The 20,421-nt window shown below is 35.4% G+C and overlaps 1 protein-coding gene and 1 long non-coding RNA gene across 3 annotated transcripts in view; one reads left to right on the top strand and one right to left on the bottom strand.

Moving 5' to 3' along the window:
- LOC306660851 overlaps positions 1–20,421 on the bottom strand; it is a 198,244-nt gene that overhangs the window by 112,358 nt on the left and 65,465 nt on the right. The window lies entirely within an intron of this gene.
- SLC2A13 (solute carrier family 2 member 13) overlaps positions 1–20,421 on the top strand; it is a 332,293-nt gene that overhangs the window by 252,624 nt on the left and 59,248 nt on the right. The window contains exon 7 of the mRNA XM_079139372.1: positions 8,296–8,421. Within this exon, the coding sequence (XP_078995498.1) occupies positions 8,296–8,421 (126 nt within the window). The remainder of the gene's footprint in view (positions 1–8,295; positions 8,422–20,421) is intronic.

Here is a 20,421-nt window from a genome sequence, read left to right as displayed (position 1 = left end):
AGACCAGACACTGTTCTTGATGCTCCATCTCACTGGGTTTAATGAGACAGACTTAAATAAATGGGCTGTTGTCTAGAGGGCTGAATTCACACTTGACTTCACAGAGTAGAAACTCAAAATGTTCTAAATTAACGTAAATCAATTTTTAAAAGATTTTTCTGAGGAGGAAGAAGGCACATTCGGTTAAGACCCTGGGTGCCATGTGAACACATTCACAATTGATTGAATGAAAATAGGCCATCCTTTCTCTCTCTTGGACACTAAGCTGGCTTGTGTTCTGCTCCTCTTTAGTTTAATTGGAAGCATTTTAAAGTTTTAGAACCAGTTTTGTTCTAAATATGTGAATGTGGATTTGTCCCCATTTCTAAGAAGAAAAGTCAGAGATTGCAAAGATAAATCTTGGGCGGGGTTGCAGCTCAATGGTAGAGTGTTTGCCTAGTACATATGAGACACTGGGTTCAATCCTCAGCACCATATAAAAATAAATAAATATAATGTGTCCATCTATAACTAAAAAGATTTTTAAAAAGAAAAGGCAAATCTCCCCTCCCTATGAATAGCAGGAAAAGAACCTGTCATCATGGTCTGGATTATGTATTTTCCAGTCTCCTGTGTACTCTACACTCAGTTCTCTCAGCAGCTACATCTATAGTAGAGCCACATCTTTGATGGTTGTCAGATCTTCCTGAGAAGAAGAATGTGAATTCTGGGCACACTTAACTTACATAGATTCTCTCTATTGCAGTGTTCTGCAATAGGTTATGATGTAAGTGGGACCTCTTTTGTGACTCTTCTGTGTTGTTTCAAGAAATTTGGCCCCTGCAGTTAATGTTTCTTTAAGAAAGTGAATTATCAAAATTATTAACCTATTCCATTTTAGTTGTTAACTGAATGCTTAAAATGGCAGCTTTTGCCTCTGGCAGTTTGAAAACCAGGCTCAAACTAACATAACTTTTATTATTATTATTATTATTTTTACAGACTGAATTTTGATTCATTGCACACAAATGGGGTAAAACTTTTCATTTCTATGGTTATGCACAATGTAGATTCACACCATTCATGTAGTCATACATATACATAGTGTAATACTGTCTGTCTCATTCTACTATCTTTCCTTCCCCCACCCCCACCCACCCCCAGTTTCCTCTACACCATCCAAAGTTCCTTCATTCTTCTCTTCCCCCCTGCCATCCCACCTTGTTATATGTTGTCTTCCACTTATCAGAGAAAATATTCGGCCTTTGAGTTTTGGGGCTTGGCCTATTTCACTTAGTATGATATTTTGCAACTTCATCCATTTACCAACAAATGCCATAATTGTATTCTTCTTTTTGATAATTGGTTTTACATTCCTTTTATTTCATTCTAAAAATGACTGATATAGTCACCTCAACCCACCCACTCCCAAGTTAGTTTTCCAGAAATACGCAGAAACAAGCTAATGAACCTACTGTAATGCTTTATAGAGCTGTTGTGCACAGTTCATCCAGTAAACCTGTCCGAGATCCGGCCTGCAGTGGGTTGGATGCTGCTCTGCAGGTTCAGTGGGGGCAAGCAGGGTCTTGTCCCTTAGGTCATCACAGTCTATTTTGCAAACCAGTTGGTAAAAAAAAAAAAAAAAACAAAAAAAAAAAACAACACTGTACATTCTATAATAGAAGTATGTCCAGAGCCAAGCAAAGGGCAAGCTTCATCACATTACTACATCTGGCTTTGTCTGAAACTCAAGATATTTTTTATCAGTAGGGAGGAACCCCAATTGGTTTAATTCATTCAGTTGCTTTTATAAAGCATAACCCTTTTGTAAATACCTTTCTAATTTTTTTGAAGATGTAAAAATTTTTAAAGTAGGGCACAACTCTAATTTCTGCCCTTGAGTCAGTATATAAGAGTAAATATTTGTGAGATGTTATAGCATTCTGATATGTTTCCACATTGTGGAAGTTTGTCAATTTAGGGTTAGATTCTATGTATTTATTTTTCTTCCATGTAGATTCTTGGTACTGCATCAATTCAGAGATCATGTGCTCTGGAGATAGGAAGCTTGAAGTTTAGAATTTAGAATTCCCCTCAGGTCAACCCATGAAAAGGGCAAAGAGGCCTAGTATCTGCTTTTCTCACACACACATGCACACACAAACAATTCAGTCTTGCTTAGAATAATCTTACAAGCATCAATTTTGTCAATGTGATTAGACGCTCAGTTTTTATATTTAGAAAACCTTACATAAATGCACCAAATCACATTCAACAAGGTCTTAAAGAGCAAATCATGAATTTAGCCACTTACAGAAGTTGTTCTATTTTTTTAACACTGTTTATTAAAGTCACAGTTATGATATATGCTCTTTGTAAAAGGTCAATTAGCAGATCCCCAGGATATTTTTTTTGTTACCTTCAAATGTCAAGTTGAAGTTGGGAACATTATTAATATTTAGAAGAATTTTGCCATAAAGTAGTGTATATGATAAAAAAAAAATGCCAGGTCAAAGAGGAGAGAGTGGTAGGAAATTGTGTCTTTCCTTTAGAAGCCTCAGAGTTCCAAGTCCAGTGCCAGTGCCCAAATAATGGCCTGCTCCCTAGGGTGACAAGGAAATTGAGGACTTTTTAATGGTTGGTTCCCTTTCACTGAGAGAACCCTACGGACTAGACCTGGCAGGGGGGCAGCAGAGTAGCAGAAATGACAGTTTTCCCTGCTTTTTAAATACAGAAAGAATTTGAATCTCCACATAAACTATGGGGCTATATTCAGGAAGAGCGTTGAAGTATAAAGAAAAGAAAATAATTGTGATAAGATATTAATTAGTCCTTGTGATGGCCAGAAGGAATTAAATTAATGTCTCTTGTCCAGGGATGACCTTGAACTCCTGTCTTTCAGAGCTTAGACAAAAAGATGTGAGGACAGATATGAATTTGTTCATATCTAAGCTTAAAGCTGAGAAAGTTCATGATTTTAATCACTTCAGTTCTAACTGTGATTAAGATATAGGGAAGAAAAAGTAATATTTCCCTTACCTATCTCAAAGGTAATGATTTATACCTTTAATGAAAATCAGATTAGCAAGTGGGAAAAAAAGCAGCATAACAAATTCATTTAACCAAAGTTTTATGTGACATAGAAAACTTCAGAAATGAAGCCTGAGGATGCACATAAAAAAAGTATGGTTGGAGACAAAAGGGTATAACCTAATGGTAATAAACCTGGGGAGCTTAGCAAGGCCTGTGTGTTCAGATTCTTCTTGGCCATCAAGTATAGACTATGACCGCTCTGGAATAAGGGCAATATGTCCTACATACAGCAAAATTCAATGTAACCAAGCTTCAGCGGGGAGCAGGAGAAAGAGTGACCTTCCAAGGTACTATATTTTGGATATTAGGTCCTGACTCCATACAAAGACAGGGCTATCTTCTAAAAATTGTATAGAGGGAACAAGGATTTGAAGAGAATCATGGGTGTTTGTTTAGGATATTAGTCATGGGAGTGGGGAGAGTTACCAATTAGAAGTTTCTGCCAATAGTGAATATCCAGTCAAGTTTGAATATTGCAATGTGTTTTGTTTTGTTTCGGCAGGGCTGGGGATTGAGCCCAGGGCCTCTTACATGATAGACAAGTACCACTGAGCTACATCCCCAGTCTACAGGTGAATGTGTCTGTTTTTTTGTTTTGTTTTGTTTTGTTTTGTTTTAATCTATGTCTGCTTGTGTTGTTTTCCCACCAGTATAGAATAGCTTGTGTATAGAAAGAAGAAAGGTGATTGGAAAGAGCCAAACATGTTCTGTAGAGTGGCTATAACATAAGAAACTAAGACATTTAAGATTTGGTGAGAGTCATTAAAGGGCTGTAGCATGAAGTTTTTACAGAAGGAAGCAAAGCAGTGAATGGAGTGAGGGATCAGAGGGAAAGGAGCATTGAAGGTTTATATGAGGTAGAAGAGCAGTTGTTCTCAGAGTAAAGAAAGGAATAGCAAGTCTGCGTATGGGATCTGCATGTGTCTTCTAGATCAACGATTACCAAACTGTGTTAGATTAGCTTTTCATTGCTGTTACTAAAAGTACCTGACAAACAGTTTAGGGGAGAAAATGTTCCTTTTGGCATACAGTTTCAGAGGTTCAGCCCATGGCAGGACAACTCTACAACTCTGGGCCTAAGGTAAGGCAGAACATCGTGGCAGAAGGGCATGGCAGAGGAAAAGCAGCTCGGGACATGGCAACCAGGAAGCAGAGAGCTCCACTTATCAAGGACAAAATATAAACCCCAAAGACACACCCCCAGTGACTTAACTCTTCCAGCCCTCCACACCTGCCCAGTTACCACCCATTTAATCCATATCAATGGACTAACTTACCAATCAAGTTACAGCTCTCATAACCTGATCATTTAACCTCTGAACATTCTTATATCGTGTCACACAAGAGCTTTTAGGGGACACCTCATACCTAAACTGTGACATAAACCTTTTCTATAATAAGCCAGAGTATAATTATTTTCTGCTTTTCAGGACATATGGTTTCTGTTACAACTTCTCAACTCTTCCCTTAAAGCATGAAGGGAGTCATAGACATTAATTAAACAGGCATGGTTGTGTTCCACTTATCTTTGTTTATAAAAACAGGTGTTGGACTAGATTTTTCCTCAAAGACTAGTATTTGCTGATCCTTGTCACAGATAATTTCTAGGATGTGGATGAAGATAGGCTGAGGTGAGACTGTTAGAAACCAGGAACATAATGTCCCTTAAGAGTAAAATGTTGGCTAGATTTGGTGACATACTCCTGTAATCCCAGTAACTTGGAAGGCTAAGCCAGGAGGATCAAAAGTTCAAGATCAGCCTGAGCAACTTGGTAAGGCACTAAGCAACTTATTGAGAACTTGTCTCAAAAAGAACTGGGAACGTAGGTCAGTGGTGAAGCCTCTGGGTTCAAATCCCCAGTACAAAACAACAACAAAAATATAAATATAAATACACACACATATATAGATAGATATCTTTTTTATTATAATATTGATGAAAAACATCATGATCTAAAAGACATCTGTAGAACACTCCACCCAAGGACACAGAATGTATATATCCTTCTTAAGTATACAAGAAATAATCTCCAGGACAGACCATATTCTAAGGCATAAGACAAGCCTTAGTAAATGTAAGAAGACTAAAATCATTCCAAGTATATTTTTAATTAACAATGGAGTGAAATTAGTAACAGAAGAATAGTTGAGGCATTTGCAAATATGTGAAAATTACCACACTCCTAAATGGCCAAGTCAAAGAAGAAACAAGAAGTTAGAAAAATAATTTGAGATCAATGAAAATAACAATCAAGCATATTAAATATGGGATGTAGCTAAAGCAGTGCTTAAATGGAAGTGTACAGTTTTAAATGCCTACGTTGAAAAGAAAGAAAACACTCAAATCCATGACTTAAACTTATACCTGAAGACACTAGGTATTTAGGAGAAAGAAGGGGCAAAAAATCAAAAGGGTCCGAGAGGGAATGAAACCGCCCAGATAGGGAAATTGGCCTCAGGTAAAAACAGCTTGTCTTTGTAACTAGACATTAGGCTAGGAGGGTAGTTCATGTGTTTCTACTGAGAAGATAATGAAGTTGTTTTCTGCTGCCTTTTACTTTCTCTGTAAAGCTGGACTGAAGTCACATGCAGAGTACAGGAAAATGGAGCACTGGAGGTCTAAAGATAGGGAAGGGCAGTTGAGATAATTTTCATGTAGAGTGATTGAAACAGTCCTATGTCGAAAAAAAAAAAACTACTAAAAATTTCAAGCTTGTTGAGGATGATTTTGAGTCTGATGATCATGAATTATAAAATAACTTCTGTATTGATTTTGTGAAAGAGTCATCTTGCTAATTCTCCTTCCCTCTCCCTCCCCTCAGTACAGGGAATTGAACCCAGGGGTGCTTTACCACCAAGCTACATTCCTAGTTCTTTCTATTTTTATTTTAAGACAGGATCTCACTGAGTTGCCCAGGATGGCCTCAACTTTCATGATCCTTCTGCCTAAGCCTCCTGAGTTACTGGGATTACAGACAGGTTCCCCTCCACAAAAAAACAAAAACACAAACTATTGATCTGCCCTACAGTGTGATTCCTTCAGCTGCGTTTGGCTATGTGGGTAAAGGCACAGAAAAAGCAAATGTTTGTATTCATACAGTTTTGTTATATGAGTGGGATGAAATGAGAGAAGAGCACAGAAATTTAGGATATTTAAATGATGGGTCAAGGTCAATAAACTGGATAAGGAAAAACTATAGAAAAGGGAGAAAATTACAAATGAATAAAGAGCAAGTAGAGGGGTCAGTTAACAAGCAGTCACCAGAAGGTCTAACATCAAAATCAGCTCTATGAAGGTAAGGAATCTTTGTTCTTCCTAAAATCTTTGTGCTGGTACCTGGAATAGGTGATAATGTAATAAGCAGAAAAATGGGAAATTATGATCAGATATGGATTAGTGATAACAGGAGATTATTCATTATGCATAACATGTCTGACATGTACACACAATATATTCTCACTAATAATTAGTTTTATTATGCTTTTTGGACTTTTATAGGAACTATGTATTTTCACAGAAATAAAGTATAGAGCCATTTTTCTGCAAATGCATGAGTTGACCTTTTCCAACTAAATATCCTTTGAGGCCATTGGACAATTAGGGTTGTTAGATTTGTCCTAATATGGACAAAATACACAAACAAAGCACTAGTAGAAATTATCCCCTTTTCCAAATTAGCCTAGTCTGGCTCTCAAAGCCTAAGGACACTGACTTCTGATGCCTTCAGTTGTTTTATTGTGCTTATCACCTGTGTGGACAGTTTTATGTTTACATTGCTGAATCACCTTTCTAAAGTATATTGACCTTTCAGTAGGTTTTAAAGGCTTCTCTTTTCTTTTTTGTCTAGGACTAAAGTGTCATTCAAAAATAGGGATGATTGTTTACCAAAGGAAAAGGTTACAGAAGGCTACTATAATGATAATAAATCTAATTTTTAAATGATGCCACTGTTTTTCAATGAATTAATTGAACCAAAGAGTTACTTCAATTTTGAGGATTGAGAAATACTGTCCTTCATATGCTTTTAGATGACTTGCATGTCTTTCAGATGTCTTTTTTGGATGACCTGTTTTTTTTTTTTTTTTTTTCCTCATGCCCTATACTATACTTACTTGTAGAAAGTAGGTATTTATTAATTCTATGCTGTTGACCCTGATTAATAAAATAAGCAGTATTCTGAAATGTGCTTCCCTCTACCTCTCTGCCTGGTAAATTGCTTTTATAATTTACTTCAGATATCACCTCTGAAATTATTCCTAGCTCTTACAGGCAAAATGAATAGGCCGCTCTCCTTCAGGTAGTTCACACTTATTTTCTGTTGGGTGGCCATTGTGTACATCATACATCTGTTTCTCATTCTTGCCTTTTGTCTACCAAGGAGCAGGGACATTGTCTTGTGTATCTTTAGTGTCTCCAGGGCTTTGCATATATCTCCAATAGGTGCATGCAATGAAGTGCACTGTCTGGCATATGACATGTGATAGCAGGAAAATTTGTTTTAAAGCTCACTTAGGCTGGGAAACTCTGGCCACTGTCAGGTGAGCAGTGATTAACTAAATATGGCCTCATGATCAGCCAGTAGAGATGATTAACTCAGAGAAGGATTAGACTTTTTACCTGTACTCATTTCTTTTATACTGAGAAAAATACTCAGTGGATACTCCTATTTGTTAAAAGTGAAATTGTCAGTCAAGATATTAATAATGACCATATTTGGGTGGTGATATTTTTCTTTAACTTTTTTCTTTAGGCATCCATTTTGTCATTGTTTAAACATTATTTCAGGATATATTTTGGGGAAAAAAAACTATTTCCAGTTTTTAAATTTGATAGTACATGGGGAAACATTTATCAGAAAAAATACTTTGACACAATTTGGAATCAGTCTGGGTTGAATCAAGATGAGCCATTCTATGGTTGAGGATAGCAAGTTCATTTGCTTCAGGTTAACTGGGTCTCTTCTTTATCCAGTCTCTGAGATGCAAGCCTCCTCCACCTTAGAGTGATTTCCAAAGTTGCTCTTGCCAGGATAGGGTGAGATAGAAGTGACCAGCCAGCTGTCACCTGACTCAGCACGTCACTTGCCCTGGCCAAAACTAGTCTGAGAGACCCAAGCTTACTGAAAAATAAGTGTGGAAAATAGAGAGAAGCACCTGGAATCTAGTATATGGTAAACACTAGTTGTTTCTGCCAACATGACCATAATTCTTTTCATTTTTTAGTTACTGTAATGAATGTATGTTGGATCCAGACTGCGGTTTCTGCTACAAGCTGAACAAATCAGCTGTCATCGACTCTTCTTGTGTGCCTGTTAATAAAGCATCCACAAATGAAGCAGCCTGGGGCAGGTATGATACTCATTGCTTAACAAAAGAATGCATAATATAATTTCAAAATGAGTCTGATTTCTATGTTTTCAGAGTGTCTGCACTTACATTAGTTCTTTTTAAGCAGCCTTCATAACTCCATTAATTTGCTGCATGTACTGATGATCCTGTAAAGTGTTGCAACCATGTAGTTCACATGCTCAGAGAAGAAAGCACTCTGGCTCAGACTTCTGGAGACCTGGAGTCCACACTCAACTCTGCCTAATAAACCATAGGAGTTGGGATCTTTAGTTTTCAGCTAATATTCCCAAATATTGCCAAGGAAGTCTTGCTTACTATGTACTATTTACCTACACTGTAAAATTCCAAACTGGAATTTCCTGAACTTAAGTAAAGGGTAATTATAAAGTCAAAATGAATTAATATCACTTTACGTTCTTTCATGGAAAAAATTTTTCTAGAGTTCTTTCCTAGGATTCAGTGAAACTAAGCAAAATAGGATAAAATTTGAAATCACTGGCATGCAACTTGTCTGGGAGGCTGTAAACTTTTCTCTTCTGGCAGAATGTATTAGTTTATAGTAGATACATTAGTGAAATCTTTATATGGAATAAATAATTCCCACATTTATGAACTAATGTTCATATTCATGGACACATGAAATGTATAAATGTATAAATGATATGACTTTTAACTTTTCTGTGTTTTAAATTCTCATTAAAAAGAATAATATGCTCTACTCCTGACTACCTCATAGTGCCAATATAGGCAATGAAATCTGTAAAGTACTTGTATCTCCTATGAACTACAAAATATAATGTATTAGTATTAATCTTTATGCTGTTACCATTCATCATTTTATTAGGGAATTAATCCAAAGAAGTAAACTTTATGGTAGTTGAAGAAAAGTCCAGACTGCATTTTAAATACAGTAATGACAAAGAAATATGTAAAACAAAATGCAGTTATTATTTTAAATGAACCCTTAAAAGAACTCCAGTGTGTTACTAGTTCACAGCTTTAAACCCCTAGATTCTAGTTTTGTTTTTCTCAGGAAGAAAAAAAGAAAACTGAAAGTTACTAGTCTGGAATCATGAACATGTGAGGAAGTCTTTTTAGCAATAATAAATGAATGTGGTTTCCCATATTTCACAGAATTAATCTATACACTTATTAGAAATGTCTACTAGTAAATAGTAAAGGGCACTAAAATTAGATGTACTTCTCACCCCCAGTAGGAGGTTTAGAAGTCAGGAAGTTTCAAAAGTGGAGTGTTATTCTTACTTTTCAAAAGTAAATTTTACAACTTTTAATCAAAAAATGTATTAATGATTTTTGAGAAAAAAATTTAGAAAAGTTTCATTTCATTTATATTTTTGGACCATCATCCTATGACTACATACACTATTAGAGAAAAACGACACACAGAAAATAAATAAAAAGAAGTTAAGAAAATACAAAGAACTTCTATGTTCATAGCATATTGTTAGAATAATCTCAAAGTCTTTAGAATAAAGAAAAAAAATCACCCAGTTTTTCTCACTGTTCCCTCTGCTGGGCCACAGCCTTTCTCCTAGCTTGGCCACTGCTATTGGTGACATCATTCTTTGCTAGAGAGATATTTTTAAAAGGGAGGATGTGGTCACTCTGAAAATTTCTAGAACAAATTTTCCATTTGTAAGTTAATATTATATTCATCATATTTTTGTCGGTTGGTTGGTCAGTTGGTAGATATTCTAGAGTGGAACTCTAGGGGTTACCATTACCTTTGCTTGGCATCTGGGATATACTATTAACAGACATGTCAGGGTCAAGTATTAAGGCAGTTCATAGCCATATATCCTAATCTCTAACTGTGCTGTTTCTTGAAAAGACATGGGGTAGAATGCAGGCACCATTCATGAGGGAAATAGTATGATAATTTTGATGAATTCTAAATTGTCAATATGATGACCATCTTTGTCCATATAATCAATTGAAATGATAAGTTTGAAACCATACTTTTAAAGTCCATTATCATACAGTCCTATATCTGTGTTGTTAAATTTCAATGGAAAAAAAGTTTTAGAATTGCTTAGCAAATGTCCTGAAAATGTAGTAGACAAAGTTGATATAAGGAAACCTCTTACTCGTTATACCTGCACCTCTGACATGCATTCCCCATGCATACAAATGCAGGTTTAATGCACAGCTGAACTGGAGCAAAATCCCCAAGTGCCACAAGTGAGAGCAAGAGTGGTGAGCTGCATGGAAATATCAGAAGAGAACATAAGCCCTAAGGATGAGAGGCAAGGGTATATAGTGTGCTTCTGACAGAGGTGAAGCACCAGGCCTTGCTTCTACTGCCCTGTGATAAGTAGGTTCAGAAACAAGGACAAGGAAAAGCTCTAACTAGACTTGACTGGTCAGCCTATCCCCTTCTTGATGCTCACTTGAGACCTTGAGTGGAAATAAGGTCTCACATGAGTATGCAGACCAGAAGTCTTCAGTGCAGGGGGTGTGGGTCCCCATTTCAAACTACCTTTGTGAAGTGGAACCCCCAAGTTGAAAAGCATGAATATTAAAAACAGAGGCGCTGAAGCAATAGCTTGTTTTGGAGAGCGCTCGCCTAGCATGCACAAGGTCCACGTTTTGTATCCCGGTGCCTCAGATGAGGAGAAAAAACAAAAAAAATAGAGCCGAGTGCAGTGGCACATGCATGTTGTCCCAGCTACTGGAGAGGCTGAGACAGGAGGATCACTTAAGCCTAGGAGTTCAGGGCCAGCCAAGGCAACAAAACAAGAAACAAAGGAGTAAATAAATAGAAATATAAATGGCCCTAATCTGGAGACATCTATAGAACCGTGTCAAATACAGACATGAAACTGTCAGCGCCAGGATACATGAGATTCCAGTAGAAAGCCAGCTCTTGGAAAACGTGGGAGGATAGTCAAAAATATGGACTACTATAAAGCATACCATCAGGTAAAGAAGAGAAAGCTGCACATGTGAAGGTTGGACAAATGAATACCTAAAGAACCTATGTTACAAAATACCCCAGTTTTTGAAAGAGAATTTGAAATAATGTTTAAAAGAACTAAGGGATACAATATACTTTTTGTCAAATTATGCTGAAAGCTATAAGCTATAATGTGTGCAGTATCCATGTGTATGTGTATATATGACGTGTTATCGGCAAATTTTGGAAAAAACTAAAATCTAAAAACCTACAGTTCAAGATACATAGTAGTATAGAATGTGGCATAGGAACTTAAGGTACATGTAATCTATTTAAAATACGAACTATTAAAAGGAGAAATAGTAAAATCAGTCCAATAAAAAGAGGGAAGGGTGGAAGTACAAACACATAGACATACACACAGAACAGTGGTTAAGGAAAATCACCGAAAATCCAGCAGAACTAAATATAAACTTACTACAATAAAAATATAAACCAATAAAGCTCCCCAATAAAGACAAACATTCTCATACTGATTTTTTTTTTTAAGACAGCTATGCACTGTTTACAAGAGATCACAGAGAGGTTAGAAACACAATGAAAAAAAAATTAGTGCTAAGTCAAGAAGGAAGAAAAATAGCAGAAGAACTTGGGAAATTTAAAAGCTTTATGTAAGAGTTTGTGCACTTAACAAGTAGTTAATTTCATTCTTTTCAAGCAAATACAAAACATTTATGAAAATCTGCATGTTCAAGCACAAAGAATAAAATTAATAAATTTATAAATGTATATATTCCAAAAGATTCTAAAGAAATTCAAATAATCAATACCATGCAGAATATGTTTTCTAACCAAAATGCAATAAATTTGTAAACAATAAGGCAATATTTATCTCCTCTTCTACTTCATCTTGGAAACTAAAAGCAAAATCTAAAACTTCAAATTAATTAATGAATTAAGAAGACAGCATAATAGAGCATAATAGAGAATAAGATTCAAAATCAATAGTTAAACAGGTTCATAAGAAATCAGAACTGGTATAGAGAGTAAATCTGCTGAGGAAGCAGAGTATGGAAAATAGAAAGATAAGTGGGGGGGCGAAATGAAGCAAAGTACTAGATAGGATCAGAAATAAAAGTTGTTGATTTTTAGAAAAGAAGAGTAAAATGAAGAAACCTCTGGCAATACTGATCAAGAAGGAAAAAAGAAACAATAGTTGCGGGGGAAGACATTGAAGAGATAGCAAAGATTTTTAAAATCTTAAGAGAATACCATGAGTAATATTCTCTAGTTCATCTGAAAGCAGATAAAATTTTAGAGTCTTCTAGAAAATGTGTAACCTAGAACCAACTCAGAACCTCTTGAAGTGTCATATCCTCATTTTACAGATGAGGATGATGATGTCTAGAGGATCTGAATCACTTTCTAAAAGGCAAGAAACCAGTAGTTCACCTTTTTTTACCAGAGGATCTGAATGACTTTCTAAAAGTCAAGAAGCCAGTAGTTCACCTTTTTTAGGGCAGCAATTAAGTAGTAGAAAAATATACTTTTAGAATGAAGTCATTATGAATTTGGGTTTTCATTATTTACATCATAGTTTGACCCTGGGACAGGAGGGTCTCTGTGAGCCACTTCATCTGCAAAATGGAAATAATATAATTGCTGTGTTGAACAATATGGTTGTTAGGAAAATCAAATAAGAGCTTCTCTGAAGACAGTTGTAAAAACAATGCTTTATAAAAATATCCTGTATGATTTTTTCTCTTAGTAATGCATTTTCTTGTCAGTAACACAGTTTCTGCCTTAGAATAAGCATTTCCTAATAGATCAATGCCTTAGAATACTTTTAGAGTGTTTATGTCTATTCATCCACCTCCATACCTCCTGGCTCTCTCTATACACAAAACTATAAATAATCTATTTTGGAACTTCAAACCTGCTGGCTAAAAATGTTGCTAATGAGGGATATTTCTTAATGTGCTTATTCAGTATTTGTTTCCTCTAATACAGCATTTTCGCTTTGTAATTAGAAACACTAAAATAGCTAGATAAGTTTCCCTATTTGGCAATTCATTGTTCATTGTATTTCATTCAGCAAAGATGTTTTTCTCACAGCCATGCTCTGCCACAACACACAGCCTTTTTTCTCTGCATCTGACCACTCTCCTGCACAGAATTCTAGTGAAGGTAAACCCCTTGTCATCTCCCAATGTCCACTCTGACTTCTTGCCTCTTACATGTTTCCTCATTGTGTGCATTCTGCCTAGGATTAACCACCCCCTCTCTCCTTTTTGATCTCTGCCTGAGTTCTATTCATCATCTTTACCCAGATCAAATGTTGCTTTTTCTTTGCAGTCTCTCTGATTAGCCCCAGAAAATGATGCTTATTATATTTCCTCCTGTCCTCTAGCACTAATGTTGTAGTAAACCACAAGACATATGTCCTAGCTACAAGATTAATGATAGCCATGTGGCCTGCTCAAGCACCACCAGGGTCCCAAGACCACATGTCACTTAGCAGTATGATATAACCTGGTCCAGAGACTGCCTGGAAACAAGGATGCCTCAATGCACACGCAACTCATATGCATCTAAGAGCAAAGCTCACCTTGACAACAATATTTAACCTCCCATTGTGAAACCTAGAAACCAACCTATACTGAATACAGGTATAAGGGAGAATCCCCAAACTCTGAGAATGGTCTCCAGATGAAGACCCCACACAGGTGGTCATCTGACCCCTGGCTGGTTGTGGCCTACACCATCAGCCAGCTGTGGTGTCTGACTTGTCAGAGCACTGCCAGAACATCCTGGTGAGCATCAGACCATGTCTAGGTCTTGTCTTTGGTGGGAGTCAGACAGAAGGGGAGAAGTCACCCCTGTGGAAGCTGGTTAATTAGGACCACTCAAAACCTGAAACATGACACTTGTATAACTTATATGATAATTCTACTGGCTTATATGTATCTTCTTGCCTAGCATATAACTTCCAATACCTATATCCTGCACTGTTTTTAAACGCTTGGTGCTTTGTACACATCAGTAATTTTAAAAATTTAAAGGTTTTAAATTAGCCATAGTTCCAAATGAGAGGATATTATATTCTGATCATTTCATTTTACTTATCTCTCCTACATTCATACTTATTTCTAGGAAAAGAAACCTGTAAAAGAAAAAAATGAGAGTAATATAATTTTAATTAACATACAGTGTCAATGCTTACCTAGCATTATTTTAGATTTTAAGATATTTTCTTAATATTTATTTATTTTTATTTTATTATTTTTTTTTTTTTTACTTTGCAATACCGGGAATTGAGTCCAGGGGTACTCTACAATTGAGTTACATCCCCAGCTCTTTTTATTTTCTATTTGGAGACAGGGTCTTACTAAGTTGCCCAGGCTGGCCTTGAACTTGAGATCCTCCTAATTCAACCTCCTGAGTAACTAGTATTACAGGCATGCACCACCATGCCCAGCTACCTGGTACTATTTAAAACCCTAAAATATGTTTTAATAAAATTTAGCCATGTACTTTTCAAGTATGTTACTATATACTAAATATTGCTTCTAGTCATACTACATGAAAAATACTTTTTAAGAGACTGTTGAAAGACACATTCAGCAAATTTTCTCAAAATATTCCCTGATATTCTAGGTAAGCAGTAAATCTATGGTGATGGCATTTAAGATGCCAAATAGCAAAACACTGAGAGATTTTTCCCTTCATAACCTCTGTTGGTGTTTATCTTTTGAAGAGATATTTTAGAAAAAGAAATTTACCATTAATAAATAAATGTCAGGGGCTGGGGTTATAGATTGGTGGTAGAACACTTGCCTACCATGTACAAGATCTGGGGTTCAATCCCCAACCCTCAAAATAAATAAATATCTAGAGGTATTTATAATTTTTATTAGTTATTTTTATTACAAGGGAAAGACCTCCAGGTGTGCTCCTGATACCAGCAGAATTCAAAATTAATATTTGCAAGTTTATGTTTTCTATATCGAAAAACAGAGTTTCTACTATAGAATATTTTAATCCATTTTGCTTTTTAGATACTTCCTTTTTTTTTTTTTTTTTTTTTTGCTGGAATCAAAATCATTATGCTGGATTATTCCCTTTAAGATCTGCTGCTATAATAGTATCTGCCTGTAAGGTTTATTTATCTATAAGTAATTTCAGAAATCATGTCTTTGGACTATTATTTTTCAAGTCCAGAAACTTTAATTCCTTTGAATTTAATGATTCCATTGCAGATTCTAATGCTTATTTATATTGCAAAGGAAACAAATCAGAGAACCCACACATTTCTGAATAATTTATCTAGTTTCTTAGTTGACATTTAATTATAATAATCATTTTTAATAGTTTTAGCCAAAGTAGTGATATTCGTAAAACATTAAATTTTCCATTTTTTACCAAAATCTCACATTTCCAGTCAGTCCACGTTTCTTTTACATTTTTTACATTTTTCTTCAGTTCATATGTCCCTTTGAAATGTAGTCTATGAGTTATTTTTCACTAAAGATTACAGAAGACTCTAAGACTTTTATTAGAAGGATACAAGCCAGGGCTTGAACTACATGTGTGTAGTTAATACAGGATCATACTGGTGAATACTGGTTCATCAAACACCAGAAGATATTGGTGCAACTAAACACCAGAAGATATTGCAAGCAGAGATGCAGTCTGTAGAGATTAGAAGTTGTCAAAAGGGTGCAGAGGTAGCAACGGGAAATAGAGGAAGGCAAATATGTGGCTGGATCTGATCCTGGAAATTTGACTTTGGATCACATTGTCACAAAGCCATATTTAGGAATTTAATTGGATTTTCCAGGTATATTTTCATAGGAGTGGAAATCATACTGGTAGTGGTTTTCAGAATGGCTCCATGTGATACCTGGACATGATGTAGTATTGAATTGAGGAAAGTAATTTGGCTGCAGCATGATTCCAACACTTGGGCAGAAAACAACTAGAAATTCATAACATTGTTTTCATTCCATTTTTATTATAATTAGCTGCTATTCTTGTTAAGTATGGTTGATTGTGTTATTGTTGAGAATATCTGCTACCACTTCCTAGGGAACAATTATATTTTCCTATTTCATTCAGTCTTATCTACAAAACCTGCTCTGGCCAAGGAAATGAGAGTGGAACTAGTCAGTGCCATTTCTGAGTCAAGTTTAAGACTCAGAGTTTTAAACCAGGATGTGCCGTGTCCTTTTTTTCTCTGCCATAATGTTGGCCTTGTCCCAAAATAGAAGTTGTTCTATTATCTTTGATCATGCAGAAAATGTGGAACAGAACTGTAACTGATCTGAAGTAGACCCATACTGTGATCAAACAATTAAACTTCGTATTTGTAATCCCACTGGGATTTCAGTGCTTTGGTTACTTTATGATCTAGTCCTGGGAGCTGATAAAGCAAGATAAACTAAATTTGATTGTGGAAATGGCACAAATTTTTATTTAAATTTTAAAAAAGGGGGTTATTTTTTTTTTAAATTATTAAACGAGTAACAGTACAGGCCAAAAAAAGGGTGGACAATTGCAAAGGGGCTTGCCAAATGTCATAGGTTTGGGGAACATTCCTATAGGTAATAGGGAGCAGTTAAAGTTTTTAAGTAGGAGCTCACACGAATGATTTGGGGGCTTAGCAGGTAGAATTCTGATGGGAAAAGGAAGAATTTTATGAAGAACAAGTAGAGCACAAAGCAAGGCATTCATAAATTTATTAAGACAAGAGATGTATGAGGGTAGTTGCTACATTTTTAAATGTTATATATTTTGACACAAACATTTAGACAATTAGACATGTTGCTATAACACAGAAATAATGGCTTTCACCTGCAAAGGTCCATTTTTTTTTTTTTTTTTTTTGCTAGACAGCTTATGTGAATTCTTGATATCTAGGTTCTTTCCACTCTCTTAGTTTCAATGCCTGCTTTGTAAAATAAAATAGTTTTTTTCATTATGTATGATTTGGGTTTACAACTCTTACAGTCATGCAATAACAATGCATAGATTATCACTTGGAATTTGAATGGACACTGATGAATCAGTACCAGTCACAATTATCAGATTCAGAATAATGCCAAAATGGCAACCTGGAAACTGTCACAACACAATACTCTGTTCCCATGTTTCTAGGAAGGATTCATTAAAATGCTCTTCACTGTATTGTCACTTGTCCACTGTGATGATGAGTGCTATCTTATTTTGTCTAAGAATTTTATTCTTAAGTAGTTCTAAGGATTCACTTTCATTTTAGAGATACATGTGCCCTAGCACCTTCTAAAACATAAGATACATAAAATTTTTTGTTGTTACTCATTTGATAATGGAATTATAGGGGGGAAATGGATGTAGAGCTGTTCGGCATGGACAAATCCTAAACATTAATATTCTTATGTTTAATTATTGGCAGGCTGGATTTTTTAACAATTTAAATTATGTTCACATTGGCATGGCATTTACACTTGGAAATGTAGTTTTCTCTGAAGTCATTTAATAACTTTGAAATTTGACATTGTGCTACATGCTATTAAGAGTATATTAAAAAGACTCAGACATCACCCCTGAGATTTATAATCTCAGAGATAGATAGCAACATTTACACAAGCATACACTAAAATTATTTTAACAAAATGAATATTCCTTTTACAAATATATAAAGAAAGAAAAGTATTTGTTTTGTGTTGTACTTAGAGTGAAGGAAAGTTAAGAAAGAAGAGTCAGGAAAAGTATGAGAGGTTTAGAAACCAAACCCAGCTTAGGAACTTAAGCTATTGGAAGGTTTGAAGAAAAATGTTTATGGCAACCTATAGGGCAAGATATTTCATATACTGGGTATGGACTATAAATATTTAAAAAATTATGTTTTTCCACCTTCAAAAATTTTCTTAATGTTAAATTGCCCTATCACAGGGATTTTTAAATTCTCTGAATCATTAGGAATGGGAAACTTGTATTCACACAAGTACAGAGTTTTGCTTTCTATTGGGTAAGATTGAAAACTGTAATCGACAGTGAATGTCATCTTATTTAACTTTGAGCTTTTGTGAAGTACTTGATTATACAGACCTCTTAACTTGTAAATTATCTGGCTTAGGAAATAGGAAATCAGAATTCTGCTTAAAAGAGTCAAGGAATGAAGGAAAGTGACATAGCAAGTTAAGTCCACATTTTATAGGTCAGTAACATCTGAAACTTTTCTACATCTGTCCTATCAAACTGTAGGGTTTTTCAAATATGTGTTTTGATGTAGATGGATACAATACCTTTATTTTATTTATTTTTATGTGGTGCTGAGGATAAAACCCAGTGCCTCACACATGCTAGGGAAGTACTCTACCACTGAACCATATTCCCAGCCCAAACTGTAGTTTTCAGTTAACTATAATAATTTCCATTTAACTATAATAATTTCCATTTTCATGAAACTTATCTATACTCATTCTGCCTTTAATTGTTCAACAAATATTGATCAAGATCTATATTTATAACAAAGATTGGATAGCAAACCTTGGTATATTTATAAAAATGTACTGTAAGTCAACAAGCATGCTTAAACAAACCTGAAGTTTCAAAAGTGATTACAAGCAGATATGTGTGCTCCCGTTGTCTGAGAAGCTAGTTTCAGCAGCATTAAGCAAAGAATGCACCACCCAGAGCGTGCTCTTCCCTGCAGAAATGCTGTTGTAAGTTCTTCATTGATTCACAAGTTACCCTGTCTGATATCTTGGTAGCAGTGAACATTTTTGCAAATACTGATTTATTACTGTAACTTTGATCATAATTTATTATAATTTTAACTAGAAATTTAAGAGGATACATAGAAATATTTAATATCTCTTTTTTGTTTTTTACTTATTTTAGTTTTTTTCCTGTGAATTCACTGAAGTTTCACCATTAACTGTTCAACATGAAGTATACATGACAAGGGAGAAGCCAACTGGCATTAGAAACTATACATTTAGTACTTTTGCTCGATTAAAGTTTAAGGATTTTTATTTTATTATTTCTTTCTACCAGGAACTAAGAGGGAGTCAAGCTTTAGGATACCACAATAAATCAGATGAAACAGGGAAGGGGTCACAACAGCTGGGTCACACTAAGTCAGAAAAGTGGCCCAAGGGAGCTTTGGCTTTGTGACAGCACAAAATGCAGGAAGTAAATGAAGCATTTGTAGAGATTATATAGCTAGAATGTGATCATAAACATATCCAACTTGAAAGGACAAAGCAGAGGTGAAACTAGAGAAGTCTGTGAAGAAAAGGGGGGAGCTTGGACAAGTTCAAGGAATGATAATTTTGGAAGCTGGTTCAGGAAGCACTCTTGAGAACATGATCCGCCTTCACTGTGGGAGTTTTCTCACCTGTGGGTCTCTCTCTGCTGAGCAAGAACTATCTTTGAAGTACTCAGAATTGCCCCCAGGTATACTGACAGAATCTTGATATGATGGACAGCTTTGAGTAGGTTTTTCTTACAGAGCAAGTATTTGGTCTATACATGTTTTTTAAAATGCATTTGAAGTATATAAAAAGCTAAAGATAGTTAGCCAAGCTCTTAAAAGTGGTAATTTTCAGAATTCTGAATTCAATTAAAGCATTGCTTGTCACTACTGTATTTCCAGTTACTAATCTGAATGAAGACAGACCATAAGTTTCTGGCAGAATAGCCCAAAGAGATCTATCAAATTGTATGTTTATATATTTGTTTTTTAATCTAATGTTTTCTTTGTAAATTTTATATGAATTTTCATTTAAGCTGTAAAATATATCCATGTTAATCTTTGATTTAGTCAGTTTTCCATCCCTATAAAAAATACCTGAAATAATTAATTTACAAAGAGAAAAGGTTTATTTTGGCTCACAGTTTTAGAATTTTCAGGCCAGAATCAATCGCCCCATTATTTTGGGCTTGTCACAACATATCATGAACAGAATGTGTGGTACAGTAAAATTACTGCCCTCCTGGCTAAAGATGAAAGAGAAAGAGGGAAGGCTGCCCCACAATCCCCTTCAAGGGCATACCCTTGATGACCTGATGACCTGAGACCCTCACATGAGGCTCCA

The sequence above is a fragment of the Sciurus vulgaris genome (assembly GCF_902686455.1).
Source record: "Sciurus vulgaris genome assembly, chromosome: 5".
Classification (NCBI taxonomy): domain Eukaryota; kingdom Metazoa; phylum Chordata; class Mammalia; order Rodentia; family Sciuridae; genus Sciurus; species Sciurus vulgaris.
This window is presented reverse-complemented; position numbering and strand designations above follow the sequence as displayed.